This window comes from Macaca thibetana, chromosome 20 (assembly GCF_024542745.1).
Source record: "Macaca thibetana thibetana isolate TM-01 chromosome 20, ASM2454274v1, whole genome shotgun sequence".
In the NCBI taxonomy this organism is placed as follows: Eukaryota; Metazoa; Chordata; class Mammalia; order Primates; family Cercopithecidae; genus Macaca; species Macaca thibetana.
Window position 1 is genome coordinate 66,925,660 of NC_065597.1, and position 22,001 is coordinate 66,947,660.

Below are 22,001 nucleotides of genomic sequence, written 5' to 3' on the forward strand. Positions count from 1 at the left end.
TATCAGTCATTAGTCACAGTTGTAAGGATGGGGGAACTGTATTGTTGCCTCTGCAAGTCCAGAGGGACACAGAAATCTATCAGAAGAACCAGGAATCCTTCACAGGTGGAAGTTACACATGGGACCACCGGGGTCTATATCCAAGAAACACATGTTTTATTTTGCATACATACTTACTTTTTTTTTTTTTTTTTGAGACGGAGTCTTGCTCTGTCGCCCAGACTGGAGTGCAGTGGCCGGATCTCAGCTCACTGCAAACTCCGCCTCCCGGGTTCACGCCATTCTCCTGCCTCAGCCTCCCGAGTAGCTGGGACTACAGGTGCCCGCCACCTCGCCCAGCTAGTTTTTTGGGTTTTTTTTTTTTGTATTTTTTAGTAGAGACGGGGTTTCACTGTGTTAGCTGGGATGGTCTCGATCTCCTGACCTCATGATCCGCCCACCTCGGGCTCCCAAAGTGCTGGGATTACAGGCTTGAGCCACCGCGCCCGGCCCATTTTTTTTTTTTTTTTAAGTCACAAAATTTAGGCTGGGCGCAGTGGCTCATGCCTATAATCCCAGCACTTTGGGAGGCTGAGGCAGGCTGATCATTGGAGGTCAGGAGTTTGGGATCAGCCTGGCCAACATGGTGAAACCCTGTCTCTATTAAAAATACAAAAATTAGCCAGGCATGATGGTGGGGGCCTGTAATCCCAGCTACCTGGGAGGCTGAGACAGGAGAATTGCTTGAACCCGGGAGGCAGAGGTTGCAGTGAGCCGAGTTCACGCCACTGCACCCCAGCCTGGTCAACAAGAGCAAGACTCTGTCTCAAAAAAAAGTTGCAAAATTTAAAATCAAGAAATTTCACATAAAGACCTGAACTTCTGGCCGGGCGCGGTGGCTCACGCCTGTAATCCCAGCACTTTGGGAGGCCGAGGCGGGCAGATCACAAGGTCAGGAGATCGAGACCACGGTGAAACCCCGTCTCTACTAAAAATACAAAAAATTAGCCGGGCGCGGTTGTGGGCGCCTGTAGTCCCAGCTACTCGGGAGGCTGAGGCAGGAGAATGGCGTGAACCCGGGAGGCGGAGCTTGCAGTGAGCCGAGATCGCACCACTGCACTCCAGCCTGGGCGACAGCGCAAGACTCCGTCTCAAAAAAAAAAAAAAAAAAAAAAAACAAAAACCTGAACTTCTGGCTTCTCACCAGTGCTGCACCGTTTGGATCCATTTTCCTGCTGTGGTAACTGTAGGTGACCAAGCAGCACCCACTACCTACCTTCCTCTGGCCACTGGGGACTCCTGGGTTTTCAGCCCCTGTTCTACAGGCTCTTCAACTTCCTCCCCATCCCCTGGCTGCCTGCTACTCAGGCCTCTGCAGGTGTCAGGGGCTTCCCAGGGTGACCTGAGGCAAGGGGCTGAGCCAGGCACCTTGCAGGAACCGTCCCCCCAGGCCTTTGGAAGGGGTCTGTGTGCTAGAAAGCGGTCGAGGGGAAGCCCCCACCGGGTGCTCTCCTATGGTAGCTGCGCCTTGGGTTCAGGAGGGGTGCATGGACACCCCATCCCTTCCCAGCCCCAAGCAAATGGCACAGCTGCCAGTCCTCGCATTGTTTTCTGACTCTCCACCCAGCAAGGAAATCCCAACATGTTTCCCGCTGACTCAGGCAGAACTGCTGGAGGTGCCTCAGAGGCAACTGTGGGGGCCCCCAAGTCTCTAGGAGGTTGGCATCGTCTCAGGTTGGTTGAGCACCAATTCCCTGAGACCTCCGGAAAAAACCCTAAGACCTCCTCCTCCCACAATTTCCAGAAACCCTCTTGTGTTTTTTTTTTTTTGTTTTGTTTTTTTTAAGATGGAGTCTTGCTCTGTCACCAGGCTGGAGTGCAGTGGTGTGATATTGGCTCACTGCAACCACAGCTCCCCCTGGGTTCAAGTGATTCTGCTGCCTCAGCCTCCCAAATAGCTGGGATTATAGGTACCCGCCACCACGTCCGGCTAATTTTTGTATCTTTAGTAGAGACAGGGTTTCGCCATGTTGGCCAGGCTGGTCTGGAACTCCTGACCTCAGGTGATCCACCCACCTTGGCCTCCCAAAGTGCTGGGATTACAGGTGTAAGCCACCGTGCCTGGCCTCTTGTCATTTTTTTATTTGTCTTCTGATTGTACATGTAATTAATATATACACATCGTTTTGCATATTTGGATTCAGCCATGAATGATGAGGAGTGAGATCCAAAAATGTCGATGGTCTAGGATGCCCATGGATATCGAGTGGGAAAAGCAGAGTTAGAGAAAGATGTAGGAGGCTGGGCACGGTGGCTCACACCTCTAATCTCAGCACTTTGGGAAGCCGAGGTGGGAGGATTACTTGAGCTCAGAAGTTCGAGACCAGCCTGGGCAACATAGTGAGACTCTGCCTCTATAAAAATTTTAAAACAATTAGCTGGGTATGGTGGCAGGTGCCTGTAGTCCCAGCTACTCAGGACACTGAGGCAGGAGGACTGCTTGAGCCTTGGAGGTCGAGGCTGCATTGAGCCGTGATCACACCACGGCACTGCAGTCTGGGGACCAGAGTGAGACCCTGTCTCAGGAAAAAAAATAAATAAGAGAAAGAGAATGAGAGATAGGATAAGGTCCATTAAAAAAAAAAAAGGGCCAGGAAAAAAAACAAGAAAAATTTTTAGTGTAAATTTATGTAAGTTTATTTGAATATGGAGAAAGGTATAGATACATTTGCTAGCAAGAGGTGTGGTTAGGAAAAAATATATATTAAGAAAGCATTTAAAAAAAAAAAACCCTGTCTCACCACCCAGAGGCAAGCCATTGTAAATATGCCGGCAGGATTCCATCTAGTATTTTCCTGTATATTCATTTACATGTTTGAGAGCCCAGTGACCATATAATTTACATTCTACTGTTTTTACAAAATTATACCAAACACGTCCAGGCCAAAAGAAACCCTTAGTAACTATTTTTACTGCAGAATATTAGAATGTTAGCAGAGGGTAATTAAGTTCAGCGGCTCCTGTTTTTTTTTAATTTTTAATTTTTTGAGCCAAAGTCTCACTTTGTTGCCCAGGTTGGTCTCCAACTCCTGGGCTCAAGCAATCCTCCTGCCTCGGCCTTCCAAAGTGCTGGGACTAAAAAGTGCATAAGCCACTATGCCCAGCCTTATTTTGTTTTGTCTTTGTTTGTAGGTGATCATAACACAGTATTTTCTTTTTGTTTTTTTTCTAAAGCAGCAGACCGTTCGGTCTAAATCTTAATGGGACCTCATACACAAAACAGAGGAGGCCAGGCCTGTTCTGGACAAAGCTGGGTGGGGAGCTTGGAATCTCACCCACCTGGTTTTCCCTGTGGCCCCTGGTCACCTCTGACCCCCAGCAGTGGTCTCCTTGGTTCCACTTCGAATCCCTACATTTAATTAGTCTTTCCCCAATATTGGTGGTTTCTAGTCTTTTCTGACTATTATTACTGTAAACACCAAGCGGGTGAACACCCATGCGTATACATTCCTGCTGACAATTTGGATTATTCTAGAAAATATGTTAATGGCCTTTGGAGACCTGTCAAATTCAGACAGTCGTCCTAAGAAACTGGTGAAGGCTGGTCAAGGAGATCTCCACTCAGCTTTTTTTTTTTTTTGAGACGGGGTCTCATTCTGTCACTCAGGCTGGAAGTACAGTGGCTCAATCTCTGCTCACTGCAACCTCCGCCTCCCAGGTTCAAGCGATTCTCCTGCCTCAGCCTCCCGAGTAGCTGGGACTAAAAGCTTGTGTCATCATGCTCGGCTAATTTTTGTATTTTCAGTAGCGACAGGGTTTCACCATGTTGGCCAGGTTGGTCCTGAACTCCTGACCTCAAGTGATCCGCCTGCCTTGGACTCCCAAAGTGCCGGGATTACAGGTGTGAGCCACTGCGCCCAACCTCCACTCAGCCTTGATACCCAGGAAATGGACTTGAGACTGGGAACACCTTGGGAGCCCTTCCTTTGTTGTTGTTGTTGTGTTTTGTTTTGTTTTGAGATGGAGTCTTGCTCTGTCGCCCAGGCTGGAGTGCAGTGGTGTGATCTGAGCTCACTACAAACTCTGCCTCCTGGGTTCAAGCAATTCTCCTGCCTCAGCCTCCTGAGTGGCTGGGATTACAAGCACCTGCCACCACACCTGGCTAATTTTTGTATTTTTAGTAGAGACAGGGTTTCGCCATGTTGGCCAGGCTGGTCTGGAACTCCTGACCTCAGGTGATCCTCCTGCCTTCGCCTCCCAAAGTGCAGGTATTACAGGCATGAACCACAGCAGCCAGCCTTTTGTTTTCGCTTGTTTGGTTTTTTGTTTTGAGAGGAGTCTCATTCTGTCACCCAGGCTGGAGTGTAGTGGTGTGATCTCGGCTCACTGCAACCTCCACCTCCCGGGTTCAAGTGATTCTCCTGTCTCAGCCTCCCAAGTAGCTGGGATTACATGCGTGTGCCACCATGCCCAGGTAATTTTTGTCTTTTTAGTAGAGATGGGGTTTCACCATGTTGGCCAGGCTGGTCTCGAACTCCTGACCTCAGGTGATCCACCTGCCTCGGCCTCCCAAAGTGCTGGGATTACAGGCATGAGCCACGGTGCCCAGCCAGCCGGCAACAGCCCGGGAGGGGCTGTGCAGCTTCCCCAGATGTATGTGGTACAAGCCCAGCTGCACTCACCTGGTTAATCATGCACGTCTCCAGCTCCTCCTGGGAGAAGCCCCTCTGCCCTCTTTCCTTGCTCTGAAACAATAGAACAGAACAAAATCTCAGAGATGCTCTGGGGTAGTCGGGGCTTCAACTTTCCAACCAAACCAATATCCAGTCCTGACAAGTAGAAAGTGCTTTCTCAGGAGTGGATCTCACGTATTAATTGTTACAGGTCTGTACTGAAACATGAGGCTACCAGCTGTGCTTGCAACAAAAGAAACTAACATGCATAATGCATTAAGCACCATCAGCAACGATTTAGATCTGTTGGATTAAGATCTGCTGAGAGTGTATATGTTCTGCCAGGAAGAATGGAGGCCAGGTGTGCGGGCTCAAATCTGTAATCCTAGTACTTTGGGTGGCTAAGACAGGAGGATTGCTTGAGGCCAAGAGTTTGAGACCAGGCTGGGCAAGAAAGTGGGGCTCTGTCTCTGCAGTTTAGAATATTTAAACAAGATTAAATATAAATGTTTAAATAATATAAAATAAAGTAGTCACACTGCATAGTTTTTTTGTTTGTTTGTTTGTTTTTTGAGACAGGGTCTCACTCTGTCACCCAGGCTGAAATGCAGTGGCACAACCATGGCTCACTGCAGCCTTGACCTCCCAGGCTCAAGCAATCCTTCCACCTCAGCCTCCAGAATAGTTGAGACTACAGGCATGCACCACCATGCCTGGCCAATTTTTGAATTTTTTTTTTGGTAGAGATGGGGTTTCGTCCTGTTGCCCAGGCTGGTCTCAAGCTCCTGGACTCAAGTGATCCGCCCACCTTTGCCTCTCAGAGTGTTGGGATTACATGCATGAACCACTGGGCCCAGCCCACATTGCATAGTTTTGATGCCAAAGCCTCAGCCCTTTGCACCATACCCCACTGGGCTGTCTGGAAAGTGCCATCCAGCAGTGGCCCTCCCTGTATTTTAACCCTGGTACTGACGTCTAATATTCCAGCCCATTGTAAAGAACAGTCAGACAAGGAGTGAAGGTGTGGCGAGGTGCTGGGGAGCCTGTGTGTGTGCGAGCCCCAAACCTCACCCGGTACCACATGAAGATGGTCTTGAAGGCATTTTCATTGGAGCAGGAGCCGCAGGCCATGGTGATGAGCTGGGACATCCCTTTGGGAGCCACCTGTGGGGAGGGAAACAGCCGTGAGCCCAGGCTCATCATGACTCCTGTACTCCGGCTTCCCCTGGCTGGAGCTGAATCTTCGCAGGGGCCATACCAGGGATAGACGGAACCAGGGCTGTCCTGGAAGGTGTCGGACTGGGAGGGTGGACTCAGGATTTTCCAAGGGTGGCGGAGAAGCCTAGGGAGGCCCTGAGGCTGGCAGAGAGGAAAGAAGGGGGGCAAAAGCCCTCTCCGGATGCACCTGCCACTGTCTAAGACACCTACACGTTCCAGGAGGGACATGGAGGTTCCCAAAGGCTTTAATTGTTTGTAGTAACTAAAACCAAGAAGTGAGGGCAGGATTGAATGACATATGCAAGGCTCCTATCATATATTCATATTCATTTCCCCAGCTCCTTTTGTCCTGCACACAAAGAATCCCTTCTGTCCTTTAAAAGAAAAGTGTAAAATACTCTGCATGGAAGAATAAGCTCAGAGAGAAGGATTTCCGTAGCAACACCTTATTCTTCATTGCTGGCATCTCCACTTTTCCCTTCCCCTGCCAGTACCACGTCTGAAGACAGTGGGATTGCTTCTCTAGAACTGACCGAGAGCAAGGACTCCCGGAGCTTCTCCACAAAGTTCTCCGGAGGCAGGATTCCGAGGGCGGGTCTGTTGACGAACATGCTCTGCGAAAGGGCAAGAGACAAACGGTGACTTTTGGGGGCCTGACCCAGCTCCCTGCCTACAAACGGTGCTTTTCATAGTCCCTGTGTTCAAAAAGCCTCCGAATGGGGTTGCAGGATGATGACGTTCTGTCGGGGTGGAGCATGGCAGGTTTCCTCAGACTTTTAGAGAAATCCGCTAGGATTGCTGTGGATGTTTTAAAAAAGGGTCAGTGTCCTGGTCGCAATGTTGCATTGGCATTATCGAGGATGCTGCTGCCGCCGGGGAAAACTGAGGGAAGGGTACATGGGGCTCTTTGTACTGGTTTTTGCAACTTCCTGTAAGTCTCTTTCTTTATATATTTAACCATTAGAATGGCTAAAAAACAGGCAGGGTGCAATGCCTCACGCCTATAATCCCTGCATTTTGGGAGGCCGAGGTGGGTGGATTGCTTGAGGCCAGGAGTTCAAGACCAGCCTGGCCAACATGGTGAAACATTTTCTCTACTAAAAATACAGAAAGGGACTTTTGGGGTAGAGAAAGAGTTTCTTGGGCAAAATCAGTGTAATGCACTCAGTGCAAATCCAAAAAGCAGCATCACTGTATATGAGGAGACCCAAGGGCAGAGGGGTCCCCAGAGATGATTCTCCCAGGGGCTTTAGGACTTGGCTTGTGCTGCTAGAAACTGGCAGATTCCTACCTCTTGCTTTTTCTTTTTTTTTTTTTTTTGAGACGGAGTCTCGCTCTATCGCCGGGGCTGGAGCGCAGTGGCCGGATCTCAGCTCACTGCAAGCTCCGCCTCCCGGGTTTACGCCATTCTCCTGCCTCAGCCTCCTGTGTAGCTGGGACTACAGGCGCCCGCCACCTCGCCCAGCTAGTTTTTTTTTTTGTATTTTTTTTTTTTTTTAGTAGAGACGGGGTTTCACCATGTTCGCCAGGATGGTCTCGATCTCCTGACCTCGTGATCCGCCCGTCTCGGCCTCCCAAAGTGCTGGGATTACAGGCTTGAGCCACCGCGCCCGGCCTACCTCTTGCTTTTTCTGCTTTGCGATCACTCAGTTGGGTATAGGATAAGTAGTAAAAGAAGTTAACTGTCCTCATTGTAGAGTTGGGGAGACTGAGGACCAGAGAGGTCAAACAACTTGCCCCAAGTCACACAGCCAAGAAGGAGAAAAACCGCAACTCGAATCTAGGTTTACTGACTTCAGATGCCACTCTCTGTCAGATACTCCAGGTAGCCTCCACCTGAAAATGCTCATGCTTGGCACAACCCAGAGACCTTGGCTTGCCTGGAAGGGCTTTTTTTTTTTTTTTTTTTTTAAACAAGGTCTTGCTCTGTCTCTCAGGTTGGAATGCAGTAGTATGATATCAGCTTACTGTAGCCTCGACCTCGCAGGCTCAAGTGATCCTCCCACCTCAGCCTTCCAAGTAGCTGGGACTACAGGCATGCGCCACCATGCCCAGCTAATTTTTTGTATTTTTTATAGAGATGGGGTTTCGCCATGTTGCCCAGGGTGGTCTTGAACTCTTGGACTCAAGGAACCTTCCTGCCACAGCCTCCCAAAGTGCTGGGATTACAAGTGTGAGCCACTGTGCCCAACCTTGGAGGGGACTTTAAGGAGCATTTCCTTCTGGCTCTGACCTGTTAGCAGGGCTCCTAAGAAATCACGTCATGAGAACAGGGTGGAAGCAAGCTGGCCCTCAGTGGCAGCAGGGAAATGGCTCCCAGAAGGGGACAGCAGGGCTGGCTGGCAGCTTGACAGCCTATCTGGATCTAGGAATGATGTGGGGGTGATGTTCTTGCTCGAGAAGGCGTGACGTTAAGAACAGAAGATATCTGGGACATCAGGTATCAGGATCAAATGAGGATAGGTTTCTAAACCCTTGCAGTCAGCTCAGTAGGCTTAGGGTGCAGCATGAAGAGAATTGGCTTTGGCTTAAGTGGCTTTGCAACCTTGGGCAACTCACTTAACCTCTCTGAGCTTTGGGCTTCTCATCTGCCAAACTGGAGACTCTTCACTAGGTGCTTGTAAGGAACCAGTGAGATGATATGGCATACAGAGGATGCAGGAGTTCAGTCTCAAAGGAAGAGTGATGCAGAGGCAAAGACCCAGAGGTCACAAGATGGCAGGTGTCTTACTTGGTCAAGCCCGCTGTGCTATGTGCATTCATTGCAATGTGACTGTGTACATGCAATATCCATGATTATTGTATAACTTGTGAACAATGTAATGAGAGGGTCCTGGTGACATAAGAAATAGTAACTGGAGGTTGCGCACAGTGGCTCACACCTATAATCACAGTCACTTAGGAGGCTGAGGTGGGAGGATCTTTTGAGTCCAAGCTCGAGGCTGCAATAAACTATGATCCAGCCACTCCATTCTAGCCTGGGTGACAGAGAGAAAGAAGAAAGAAGAAAGGAGAAGAAGAAGGAGAAGGAAGAAGAAGGAAGAAAGAAGAAGAAAAAAGAAATCACAATTGGAATCCAGATATTAGATCTAAGGGACGTGGTTTCATTTTTAGGGAGTCACAGGAAGTAATGATGGTGGAGTTTCAGGGTGGTTTGGTTTGGGTGCAAAAGGGTTGATAAACCCCTTCTCGGGACTTTGGTGACCTGGCAGGAACCTACCCTGTACAAGTAGAATACCATCGCCACCACCTGAGTGCATCTCTAGCCAAAAATTTGGAAGACCCAACATGTCAGCCAATGGTGGCCCAGCCTACTGCCCTGGGCGTGTCCTGCTGAAAACCTTTAGCCCGTGGAGGTCAGCTGTCCCCTCTCTAAGACTGCGTCAGGGTGCTCTTTTCATCAAGCCCCAAACCCAGTTCCTCTGCAGAACAACTCAGCTCAGACTGGGATGGAGAATGTGGATTCACCATCAAATCCCAGCGCGGAAAACAGTGCTTGACACATTGGAAACATTCAGTCAATAACCAATGAATGAGCAAAGGTCAAGCAATAAGGCTAAAGAAGAAAGTGGGAGGCAGCTCTCCAAGGGCTTAGCATTTGAGGTGGAGAAGACTGGGACACAGCCGGAAGGCAGTGAGTACCGGGGAAGGGTTCCACGTGCAGTGCAGTTTGGAGGATGGTTTGGAGGAGGTGAGAAGGGAGGTGGGAGGGATCGATGGGGAGAGGTTGCTGGCAGAAAGCCAAGTGGGAGACTTGAGGGTTAGAACCAGTCCCCGACTAGGTGAGAGGGGAGAGAGAGGTGAAAGGTTAGCGGGGAATAGGGAAAGTTGGGGGAGCTCCCGGCAGGGAAAGGATAGTACTGTCCCCTGAAATCAGAATCCCTGGGCCTTTGTTTTTTGGGATATATTTTTGTCTTGTTTTGTTTTAGAGGCAAGGTCTCACTCTGTCACCCAGGCTGGAGTGCAGTGGCGAGATCACAACCCACTGCAGTGACTTCCTGGGCTCAAGCAATCCTCCCACCTCAGCCTCCTGAGTAGCTGGGACTACAGGTATGCACCACCACACCCGGCTAATTTTTTTAAAAACGGTTTTTGTAGAGACAGGCTCTCGATATGTTGCCCAGGCTGGTCTCCAACTCTTGGCCTCAGGGATTCTTCCGCCTCAGCCTCCCAGAGTGCTGAGATTGTAGGCATGAGCCACCACACCCAGCCGGAATCTCTGGGCCTTGACGTCATGTGTTGTTGAGGACGGTTCTGCCTCTGGAGGCGGTTGACACTGCAAATGTGTCTGACATGTTTGTTGACACATTTTTTTTCAGCACCAACTGCCAAGGCATCTGGGATTTGCACAACGTTTCAAAACAAAGCCAGGCTTTGGATGTAAACACATTCGGGAGGCTCCGGCCGCAGTGGGCCTCATCAGACACCTTCAGGAGGATGCCAGTTCCCTCTACAGCAGCCCCTAAACCTGTCAACTAACTGGAGGCAAGAGTGTCCCCTGGCCCCTCCCAGGCAGGGCACACCCATTCAGAAAGAAGAAAATGTGGTTCTTTCCTATTAGCTCCCACTCTTCATTTAAAGGGAAGAACGTTTTAGGGCTAGGGATCCTGCTTCTGACCAGGATTGGGTCTTTATTCCGTCTGCCTTCCTTAGATTTCTTTTTGGGATCAAGTTCCTTGTCGTGTGTGGATAAGTATGTTCCTCTCTGAGTCAAAGAAAAACCCTCCAGTGATACCCCGAGTTGGCGAGGATGTGGCGAGACTGGAACCCTCCCCCAGCTGTGGGAGTGGAGTTGGTGCGATCAGTTTGGAGAACTGTCTGGCAGGATCTGCAGGAGCTATACATGGCCAGCAGTTCCACTCCCAGCTACAGAAACACATAAATGTGTACAGCAGAAGACACATACACGACCGTCCACAGCAGCGGTCTTCATAAGAGCCCTGAACTGGAGCTATGCAAATACCCATGGACAATAGGATTGCAGGATATCTGCAGAGGGGAGTGCTCTAAAGCCGTGAGGATAGATGATCTGCGATTACACACCAGGATGAATCACCCAGACATCATTTTGAATGAAATAAGCCAGACAAGGTAAAGATACACACTGCAAAGCTCCCCTTACATGCAATAAAGAACTGGAGAAATATAACTGGGTGTGGTGGCTCACACCTGTAATCCCAGGAATTTGGGAGACCGAGGCAGGAGGATCACTTGAGCCCAGGAGTTCGAGACCAGCCTGGGCAACATGGTAAAACCCCATCTCTACCAAAAAAAAAAAAAAAAAAAAAAAAAAAAACAACCCACAAAAAACAAAAATTAGCTGGGTGTGGCAGTGGGCACCTGTAGTCCCAGGAACTCAGGAGGCTGAGGTGGGAGGATCGCTTGAGCCCGGGGTGCAGTGAGCCATGATTGCACCCCTGCACTCTAGCCTGGGCAGCAGAGCAAGACTCTGTCTCAAGAAAAAAACAAGCAAACAAAACTGGAGAAATGCAGTAATCTGTTAAAAGTAAGCGGAGTGGTCTACTTAATTTGTCTGGAAGGAATAATAACTAGGTGGGGGCATGTTCTGATTCCTCATTACAACTCATTCATTCTCAATGGGAGTAAAAAAAAAAAAAATCTTACTCTGTTCCATATAAAGCACAGACATAAATACAACACATAGATACACTCCATATGTACTGTATTTTTGTATTACAATTTCATGATAGGGAACAACTAGGAAAATAATGTCTAAAAATGCTCCTTAATGGGATGTTCCAATAACAGAAAAAAATTGTGAAACACTGGTTACGTGGGAAATTCACTGAGTTGTGCATTTAGGCTGTATGCATGCCTGCATGGGTGTTATACTTTTTATTATTATTATTATTATTATTATTTGGAGATAAAGTCTCCCTCTGTCTCCTAAGCTGGAGTGCAGTGGCACCATCTCAGCTCCCTGCAACCTCCACCTCCTGGGTTCAAGCGATTCTCCTGCCTCAGCCTCCCAAGTAGCTGGGATTACAGGCTTGCACCACCACACCTGGCTAATTTTCATATTTTTAGTAGAGACGGGGTTTCACCATGCTGGCCAGGCTGGTCTCGAACTCCTGACCTCAAGTGATCCGCCCGCCTCAGCCTCCCAAAGTGCTGGGATTACAGGTGTGAGCCACCGTGACCGGCCATATACTTTAGTGTAAATGTGCAATGGCTTTCTACCTCTCTCAGGATAGAGATGAATGTCTTCTATTGCAGAGGTTCTCACGTGGGGTGACTGTATGCACCAGGGGACATCTGGCCATGTCTGCAGACATTTTTTGGGTGTCACAGCCTCAGGAGGGAGTTGCTACTGGCATTTAGTGGCTAGAGTCCAGGGATGCCGCTCAGTGTCTCAATGCACAGGACAGCCCCTCGCAACACAGAATTATCTGGCTACAGATGTCAACAGTGTGAGAGTTCAGAACCCCGGTCTAGGGGGCGTCGGAAAACCATGTGCCCTGCTGCTACTCTAGTCCTCCTTGGATCCCTCCCCACTCTCTCTGCTCCAGCCACGGGGCTGCCCTTGCCGCTGCCCTCTTCTCCCTGCTGGGACCGTTCCTCCCGACTCATGACCTGCCAGACCTTCCTTTCCTTCAGATCTCAGCTGAAAAGTCTTTTCCCTGGGAAGCCTCCCTGACACCCACCCTCTCCATCCGCAAATAACTCAGCTCCTGTGGGTTTCTTCTCAGCGCCTCCACTAGCTGTGTGACCTTGGGCAAATACTTAACCACTCTGTGCCTCAGTTTCTGTATCTGTAAAATGGGGATAACAAGAGTACCTGCTTCACAGACTTGTCAATATTATAGCTAGAAAGCGCTGAACACAGTGTTGGGTACAAATTATGCTCTCCATAAACATTAACTGTTAGCATCATTCTTTTATGCCCACGAAGCACTGCCTATCTTACTCTGTAGCACTTAGTATGGTTGCAATCCTCTATTCATGTGTGTGGTTAATTGACTGCCTCCGTGGGAATGTGGGCACTGCGTTTTCGTTCATCAAGGCATTCCACATACCTGGCACATAGTACAGGCTCGATAAATATTTATGGAATGAATGAATGCAAGGACTATTGCCAAAGTCTGCCCAGTGATTCTGTGAATGGCCATGAACACATTTTGTCTTTATTCTGTGTAACCCCAAGACCTACCGCATTTTGAGGCTGTTGGATGAGTTTCAGCAGGGCGGGGTGGCTGTAACCTGAGGGCAGGAGAGTATTGTTAGAGATCTCATTGCATCCACGGGTTCTCCATGCCCCTCCCTCCTCTCCTTCCCTCTCCCTTCCTTTCCAACCCCGCAACTCTCTTTAAACACCAAAGGGGCTTTTATCCTTTGTTGACAAAAAGAGATTACTGGCGCCCCACCTAACACCCCTGACTCAGAATCTCTCAGGGGGCAGCCTAGAAATCCAACAAATTCTCTAGGAGATTTTGATGCTTGTTCAGGTTTGAGACCTACTGGACTACATAAACATAAGGCGAAATAAATGCACCGGGCATGGTGGCTCACGCCTGTCATCCCAGCCCTTCGGGAGGCTGAGGCAGGCGGATCACCTGAGGTCAGGAGTTCCAGAGCAGCCTGGCCAACATGGCGAAACTCCATCTCTACTAAAAATACAAAAATTAGCCGGGCGTGGTGGCACGCGCCTATAGTCCCAGCTACTCGGGAGGCTGAGGCAGGCAAATCAACTGAGGTCAGGAGTTCCAGACAAGCCTGGCCAACATAGTGAATCCCCGTCTCTACTAAACATACAAAAATTAGCTGGGTGTGATGCTGTGTTCCTGTAATCCCAGCTACTCGGGAGGCTGAGGCAGGAGAATCGCTTGAACCCGAGAGGTGGAGGTTGCAGTGAGTTGAGATTGTGCCACTGCACTCCAGCCTGGGTGACAGTGAGACTCCATTTCAAAATAAAATAAAATAAAATAAAATAAAATAAAATAAAATAAAATAAAATAGAATAGAACAGAATAGAATATATAAAATAAAATATAAAATAAATAAAATAAAATATAAAATAAATAAAATAAAATAAAATATTAAAAAGGAGATAAATGTAAGAAAATTTCAAGCCTGGGGCTGACTGGGGAGTGTGGTTCAACAGTCCTGAGTGCCGAATTGCAGAGAAGATCCTCACCTTCCTTCCCAGCGCCCACTGGCTGAGTCAAATCTCGACGAATGTTTGCTCAGGGACTGAGTGAGTAGTGATGCCACCTGCAATCTGTGACCCGCAGGCCTCGTCCTGCCTTCATACATCTGCTTATTCCCAGAGTCCCACGGCATTTACCATCCAGACTGGGCCTGACATTGCACGACAAGGCTTAGCACACTCAGATTCAGCAATTGCTCTTCTATGAATTTATCCTACAGTGTGTATAAAGATCTATGAGCATGGATCTTACTGTGACACTCATATCTCAAGACTTGAAAGCAACCTACCATCCATCAATAGTGGGTCAGGGAAATAAGCCTTCTAATGTAATGAATCAGCTGTAGAAAAGGGTGAGAGAGATTTATTTGTGCTGAGTTAGAATAATCTCTGAGATCTGCTAAGTGAAGAAGGAGAGACACAGGATATGTGGGTGCTTACACACTCACTGAATCTCTCTCTAGAAGAAGCTGATAATAATGGTTGCTTCTGGGAGAGGAACTGAGATGGGGCTCAGGCTTGGGAAAGACACGGGTCCCCACTCTATTAAAAATTAAAATAACGAGACAATAGGTGCAGCACACCACCACGGCACACATACACCTATGTAACAAACCTGCAGGTTCTACACATGTATCCCTTTTTTTTTAAAAAGAAGAAATAAAAAAAGAAAAAAAATTAAAATTAAAATATTTGAAGTTAATTAATAAGGATTATTCTGTAGTTATGTTAGACTCAAGCGAGATTGTTGTAATCTTCCAGGGCTTTTTGAAAGACATTCTTAACCATTCTATTGCATGTTGGCCTCCCCTAACAAGTCAAGCTCCCCTCCCCTCCCCACCCCCCTCTTCTTTTCAGCAGTCTTGCCTTGTTGCCCAGGCTGGAGTGCAGTGGCACAATCTTGGCTCATTGCGACCTCTGCCTCCCAGGTTCAAGCGATTCTCGTGCCTCAGCCTCCGGAGTAGCTGGGTTTACAGGTGTGTGCCACCATGCCTGGCTAATTTTTTTGTATTTTTAGTAGATACGAGGTTTCACCATGTTGGCCAGGTTGGTCGTGAACTCCTGTCCTCAAGTGATCCGCCCACCTCAGCCTTCCAAAGTGCTAGGATTACAGGTGTGAGCCACCGCACCCGGCCTGAAGTCAAGCCACTTTCTATCTCCTGGTAATTAATGCACCTGCCCTGCAGATCATCTCCCAGTCAGTCCTGGGAGACAATTACACATAAGGTTGGAGAACAAGAGGGCAGCAGTGTCTCTCTCTGCGAAAAGAACTCAGCAGCTGACCTCATGTGTTTGACTTGAGTTTCCAAAAATCACAGCTCTCACCCTGATGAATGCATCCTCACTTTCATGTGTCTGGAAGCCATAGGGGGACCAAGATGGTCAACTGGAGTTTGTGCAAAATGAGCTTGCTGATGTCATGGCCTGAATTTCCACCATAAGGTTCATACTAACTCCTGCTGAATTTGAACATCACCAGCTAATCTCAGAATTCACCCCTTGAAGCTTTTCTTTTTTTTATTGTTTTCTTTGTTTGTTTGTTTGTTTGAGACAGGGTCTCACTCTGTTGCCCAGGCTGGAGTGCAGTGGTGTAATCACGGCTCACTGCGGCCTCAACCTCCCCAGCTTAAGTAATCCTCCCACTTCAGCCTCCTGAATAGCTGGGATTACAGGTGTGCACCACCATGCCCGGCTACTTTTTGTTTTTTATTTTTATAGACAGGGTTTCACCATGCTGGCCAGGCTGGTCTCAAACTCCTGAGCTCAAGCTATCTTCCTGTCTTAGCCTCCCAAAATGTTGGGATTACAGGTATGAACCACTGTGCCCAGCCAAATACATTTACTTTGAAAGGAGACTTTATATCAGTGTGGCCAGAGGTTGAATGCCATGGGCACAATCTTTCTGTTGCCTGCCCAAGCCTCTGAGCCTGGGCCACGCGCTCCTCCACAGTAAGAGATCGGCCAGTGGAAACAGGTATTAAAGACCTGGCATCACCCAGGGCAGACTTTCTCCTAATAGAGTAGAAAAGTGAAAGTGATTTGAAATGCCTTGGGGTTCCACGCTGCCTGGTCGAGAAGATAGATGGGAGAGTCACGAAGGGGGACAAAGGTGGGGAGGACTATTAACATTCATCCCTGGCACTCCCCCATCCTACTCCAACACATGCTGGGCCCAAGACTGAAAAGTGCGCCTTACTCAAAAAAGGAACACTCTGGGTTTCTCCAACTGTTTCCGGGCCAAAGGTCTTTAAGCCCTGGCTCCTTATCAACACTGCTTGTGTGTTCATGACCTTTTTTTGCCTCTGGAGAGATAAGCCCGTTCCAGGTAAACCTCATTTAGCCTCAGATGCGGTGTGCCTTACTGGCTTCTGAAGAAGAGATGAGAGCAGAGCTGGTCCCTCTGATCAGGGAAATCCTGCCTTGGGCTTTTGATGCTGTGGGACCCCCACATTTCACGGCAGGGGAGGGGCAGGTGTCTGCAAGGCAGCTACCATAGAAATACGCTTGGGAGGCAGAGAGTCATTCGTTCACACACTGGCTTAGCCTTGGATTCCCTGTGTATGCCGGGAAAACCCTGTAAGCTCCTGAAACTTGCGCCCATCAGTCAACTGGAGGTGATGTTAAAAGACCCTACTCTAAGGCAGTTGTAGCCATTTAATGAGATAACATATAAGGCACTTGGCAATATGCCAGATGCATAGTAAATTCTCAATAAATATCAACTTAAAAAAATCTTTTTGAAGACTACAGATATGGGAGGACAGGTGGCCAGAGAGAGAACTTTTAGAACTTCTAGAATGTTTCCGTTTTTGTTTTTTACTGAGACAGGGTCTTGCACTGTTGCCCAGGCTGAAGTGCAGTGGTGTGATCATAGCCCACTGCAGCCTCAAACTCCTGGGCTCCAGCGATCCTCCTGACTGAGCCTCCAGAGTAGCTGGGACTACAGGCATGCACCTGTAGGCATGCCTAGCTAATGTTTAAAAATTTTTTGTAGAGATTGGGGTTGGGTCTCATTATAATGCCCAGATTGGTCTTAAACTCCCGGCCTCAAGCAATCCTCTTCCTTTGGCCTCCCAAAGTGCTGGGATTACCAGCATGCGCCACCGTGCCTGACCAAACTTCTAGTTTTTTTTAACAAACGCTGCTAATCTGATTCCCTGACCTTCATGCACACAGTGGCTAGCTGGGCATTCAGACTGAGGGACTCCTGGGGGGTGGGTCACAATCCCACAGCTAATATATAGTGGAGCCAGGATTTGAACCCAGGACAAGTCAAGAGACCATCCCTTTCACTCCCACACAAAGGGGAGATGGGGTTTTGTAAATCTTTGTCTCCAAAATGCCTTCCATGGCTGAGGCATTCCTGAATGATGGACTTCCCCAAAAGAATGAGTCCACTTATTGTCTAATAGCATCTTAGTGGGAAATTAATAGGCGTGAGGAAATGAGCAGGGTAAGAAGAAGCGGTGTGGACAGCCAAGGCTGGGTCTCAAGGAAAGGCTCCAGGCTGCTGAGCAGGGTCCAGAGGGAATGCTGATTGGGGGCTGGGAGGTGACCCTGGGAGGCAGAGGCTGTGGGCTTCCCACCAAGGTCACTTTTACTGGGCAGGTTGCTGTTTCCCAGCTGCTCTGTGTGTTGGTTGATAATAACTCCAGCTGCCTCCTTGCCTGGAAAACGGCCCTTGGCAAATGGAAGCCGCTTTGCCCAGGAGATTATACAAGTTCTCCCCTCTGGCAGCTGATGGGTGATGACTGGCTGGTGAAGGGGCATAAAAAGCCAGACCCTTTCCTTCATTCTGAGACCAACTGTGGGGTGTGGTGCATGCTCCAGAGCCCCAAGTGGGGTCAGGCTGTGGATAGTTCCAGCTGAGACCTTCCTTCTTAGCTTCTTCCCCCTGCCCTAGGCTCTTTCCTTTCCTCCCCTTTCTCCTGAGAGCTCTCCCTCAATCAACAACCTGCCCAAGAATCCCTACCTTTGGCTGGTTTCAGTGGCTCACATCTGTAATCCTAGCACTTTGGGAGGCCGAGGTGGGAGGATCACTTGACTCCAGGAGTTTGAGACCAGCCTGGACAGCATAGTGAGACCCTGTCTCTAAAAAAAAAAAAATTAGGCTGGGCGTAGTGGCTCACACCTATAATCCTAGCACTGTGGGAGGCTGAGGCAGGCAGATCACTTGCACTCAGGAGTTCTAGACTATCCTGGCCAACGTGGTGAAAGTCCGTCTCTACTAAAAATACAAAAATCAGATAGGCATGGTGGCGTGAGCCTGTAATCCCAGCTACTGGGGAGGCTGAGGCACGAGAATCGCTTGAACCCGGGAGGTAGAGGTTGCAGTGAACCAAGATTGTGCCACTTCACTCGAACCTGGTCGACATAGCAAGACTCCGTCTGAAAAAAAAAAAAAAAAAAAGCAGGGGAAAAAGGAAATCCTCACCTCAGGCTCTTCTTCGAGGACCCTCAACCTAAGACACCTACCTAGGGGCCACTGTCGTCACACCGATGGGTTCGCGTTCTAGCTATGATTCCTATGCAAGGTATCAAACCTTTCTACGCTTTGTTTACCTGTCTGCAAAATGGGGATATTAATACATACTTACCTTGTAGAATTTGGGGAAGGAGTAGATGAGAGAGGACATATAATATGTCTAATAATATGCCCTTTACACATTACTTATTTTTTTCCTACCCCTGAGCAAAGTGTCAGGCAACACCCTGGGATGTGCCTGCTGGAAGCCACATCCTAATACCTGGATAGCCACAACTAGGAGAGACAGAAACAGAGGTTATCTCCAAGGCGTGATTTCCCAGCTCTTACCTATGGGGACAGAGGAGATCTGGGAATAAAGATCCAGCATTCGGTTGCCGTCCACATCAACCAGGTAATTGCCTCGGCTCTCTTCGTAATTGCAGAAAAAATGCACAGCCTCTGCATTCTTGGAGAAAAAAGAGACTAACTCAGGCTCACTGCCACTCCCTAGATTCTTGGTCTTTCAGGATTAAGCTTGAATCAGTGAAGTACACCATATTGTGACTATCTGTGGATACATAGGGGCATCTGTGGGTGCCGGCAATGTATTTCTTGCTTTGGCTAAGGGCATGGGTGGTTTGCTTTATAATAGTTCAGTAAGCTGTGATTTTATATTTCATGAATTTTTCTGTATGCGTTTTATACATCAGAACACAAAAAGGGATACAAATCTGAAGTCGATTCTGTAATGTATGGTAAACCTTACAGCAACCTCAAAAAAAACTAAAAATATACAGTAATCATTAAAGAAATAAAAATGTTACACTGGAAAGTACTCACTTAATGCAAAATAAAAAACATTACAAGAGAGCTGAGCACAGTGGCTCACGCCTGTAATCCCAGCACTTTGGGAGGCCAAGGTAGGTGGATTATTTGAAGTCAGGAGTTCAAGACCAGCTTGGGCAACATGGTGAAACCTCATCTCTACTAAAAATACAAAAATTAGCCAGGTGTGGTAGCGGGCACCTGTAATCCCAGCTACTTGGGAGACTGAGGCAGGAGAATTGCTTGAACCCAGGAGGTGGAGGTTGCAGTGAGCTGAGATTGTACCACTGCACATCAGCCTGGGTGACAGAGTGAGACTTCATCTCAGAAAAAAAAAACAAAAAACAAAAAAGGGTTGGGTGGGGTGGCTCACGCCTGTAATCCCAGCACTTTGGGAGGACGAGGCAGGTGGATCACGAGGTCAGCAGTTCGAGACCAGCCTGACCAACATGGTGAAACCCCGTCTCTACTAAAAATACAAAAAGATTAGCTGGGCCTGGTGGCAGGTGCCTGTAGTCCCAGAGACTTGGGAGGCTGAGGCAGGAGAATCTCTTGAAACTGGAAGGCGGAGGTTGCAGTGAGCCGAGATTGCACCACTGCACTCTAGCCTGGGCAATAAGAGAAAAACTCCATTAAAATACAAAAAAAAGGCTGGGCGCGGTGGCTCACGCCTGTAATCTCAGCACTTTGGGAGGCCGAGATGGGCGGATCACGAGGTCAGGAGATCAAGACCATCCTGGCTAACACAGTGAAACCCCGTCTCTACTAAAATACAAAAAAAAAAAAATTAGCTGGGCGTGGTGGCGGGTGCTTGTAGTCCCAGCTACTCGGGGGGCTGAGGCAGGAGAATGGCGTGAACCCGGGAGGCGGAGCTTGCAGTGAGCCGAGATCACACCACTGCACTCCAGCCTGGGCGACAGAGCGAGACTCCGTCTCAAAAAAAAAAAAAAAAAAAAGAGAGAGGAACAAAAGAACAAAAGACAGAAGACATATAGAGAACAACAATAAATGGCAGCTGTAAATACAACCATATGAATAATAACATTAACTGTGAATGGATTCAACAATCCAATCAAAAGGCAGAGACTGTCAGACTGGATAAAAAGAACCAACTCTATGCTGTTTACAGAAGACACTTTAGATTCAAGAACACAAATAGTTTGAAAGTAAAACGATGGAGAAAGGTATCTGATGCACACAGCAACCGTAAGAAAGCTAGAAGCGGTTGTACTCATATCAGAAAAAATAGGCTATAAAAATGTTACTAAAGAGAGAATATTATAATATTAATATTATAAAGGGTCAATCCACTAAGAAGATATGACAATTATAAACATATTTGCACCTAACATCAGAGCCCTGAATACATAGAGCAAAAACAGAATCAAAGTAGTTTGATAGAAAATTAGTTAGATAGAAAAATAGTTTGATAATAATAGTTGAAGATGTCAACATCTGGCATTCCATAATGGATAGCACAACTAAGCAGAAGGTGAGCAAGGAAATAGAAGATTTGAACAATATTCTAAAAGCAACCGACCTAACAAACATATATAGAACACTCTGCCCAACAACAGAGGAATACAGATTCTTCTCAAGTACAGAGGGAATATTCTCCAGGATAGACCATATGCTAGACCATAAAAAAAGGCTCAATAAATTTAACAGGATTGAAATCACAAAAATGTGCTTTCCAACCATAATGGAATGAAACCAGAAATCAATAACAGAAAGAAATTTGGGAAATTTACCAAAGTGTGGAAATTAAACATCAGGTAAATAACCAACGGGTCAAAGAAGAAATCACAAAGGAAATGAGAAAAAACATTTAGAACAAAAGCCAACTACATTATTTTAAAACAAGAGCCAGAACAGATTAAGCATCTGTCTTTTAACTCAGTTGTGATAAAGAAGCAACACAAGGAACGTTACCTCATCCTCACTTACCTGAATTATATTCAGCTGTTTCATTAACGCCTGCAGGCAAGAAGAAAAAAAGCATTATAGCAAGTCCACACTCTTTTTTGCCAAAATAGCTTAAAGTCTTTCATGTTTTCCCAAGTCTTGACATTTTCTATAACTTAATATTTTATTAGTCAATAATATTACTTTAAAAATTACTTGATATAAATAGTTGACAGGAAACTATTCCATTACACACTTAAATTACTAGTACAATAGACAGGCTGAAATTCAGACACCTGAAAGATAAAATAAACTAAAATATTTAGCAAGAAAATCTCAAGCTGAAGGTGTTTATCTAGTGTCCATAAAAACACAGATTCTCTGTTATTTGGGGAAAAAATGGTGTTAACACCTCATTAAGAATATAAATAACTGAAAATATTAACTTGCATATCAAAGAACCATTTATAATTATGATCCAAACACTCCATAAACCACTTGTACTTTATTCTATACAGAAACAGGGAATTAGAAACTAGCTGCTTTGATATTACAAAGATTTCAACTCCAAAAGTAATTCAACATAAAATAGATGTTACCAGTTAGTGTCATAAAATTATATATTTCCACATAAAAACACAGGATAATATTCATGAAAAAAACATGAAGAGGTATTCCAAGAATTTTACTACTACTAGATTAAAATCTATCTCCCCAATAGAAATATGCATTTAAAATCTCTCCCATTTGTTAGCAAAACACTATC

General features: G+C 47.1%; 3 protein-coding genes across 5 annotated transcripts in view; 1 reads left to right on the top strand and 2 right to left on the bottom strand.

Moving 5' to 3' along the window:
- TMEM114 (transmembrane protein 114) overlaps nt 1–22,001 on the top strand; it is a 996,508-nt gene that overhangs the window by 778,577 nt on the left and 195,930 nt on the right. The gene's annotated exons all lie outside the window — the stretch shown is intronic.
- PMM2 (phosphomannomutase 2) overlaps nt 1–22,001 on the bottom strand; it is a 278,683-nt gene that overhangs the window by 61,567 nt on the left and 195,115 nt on the right. The gene's annotated exons all lie outside the window — the stretch shown is intronic.
- The window catches only part of ABAT (4-aminobutyrate aminotransferase), a 106,579-nt gene that overhangs the window by 14,322 nt on the left and 70,256 nt on the right, over nt 1–22,001 (bottom strand). For all 3 annotated transcript variants that reach the window (XM_050774357.1, XM_050774359.1, XM_050774358.1), the window contains exons 4-9: nt 21,278–21,307; nt 18,854–18,971; nt 13,042–13,091; nt 6,404–6,484; nt 5,724–5,816; nt 4,662–4,724 (exon numbers count right to left, since the gene is read on the bottom strand). In XM_050774357.1, coding sequence (XP_050630314.1) covers nt 4,662–4,724; nt 5,724–5,816; nt 6,404–6,484; nt 13,042–13,091; nt 18,854–18,971; nt 21,278–21,307 — 435 coding nt within the window. The remainder of the gene's footprint in view (nt 1–4,661; nt 4,725–5,723; nt 5,817–6,403; nt 6,485–13,041; nt 13,092–18,853; nt 18,972–21,277; nt 21,308–22,001) is intronic.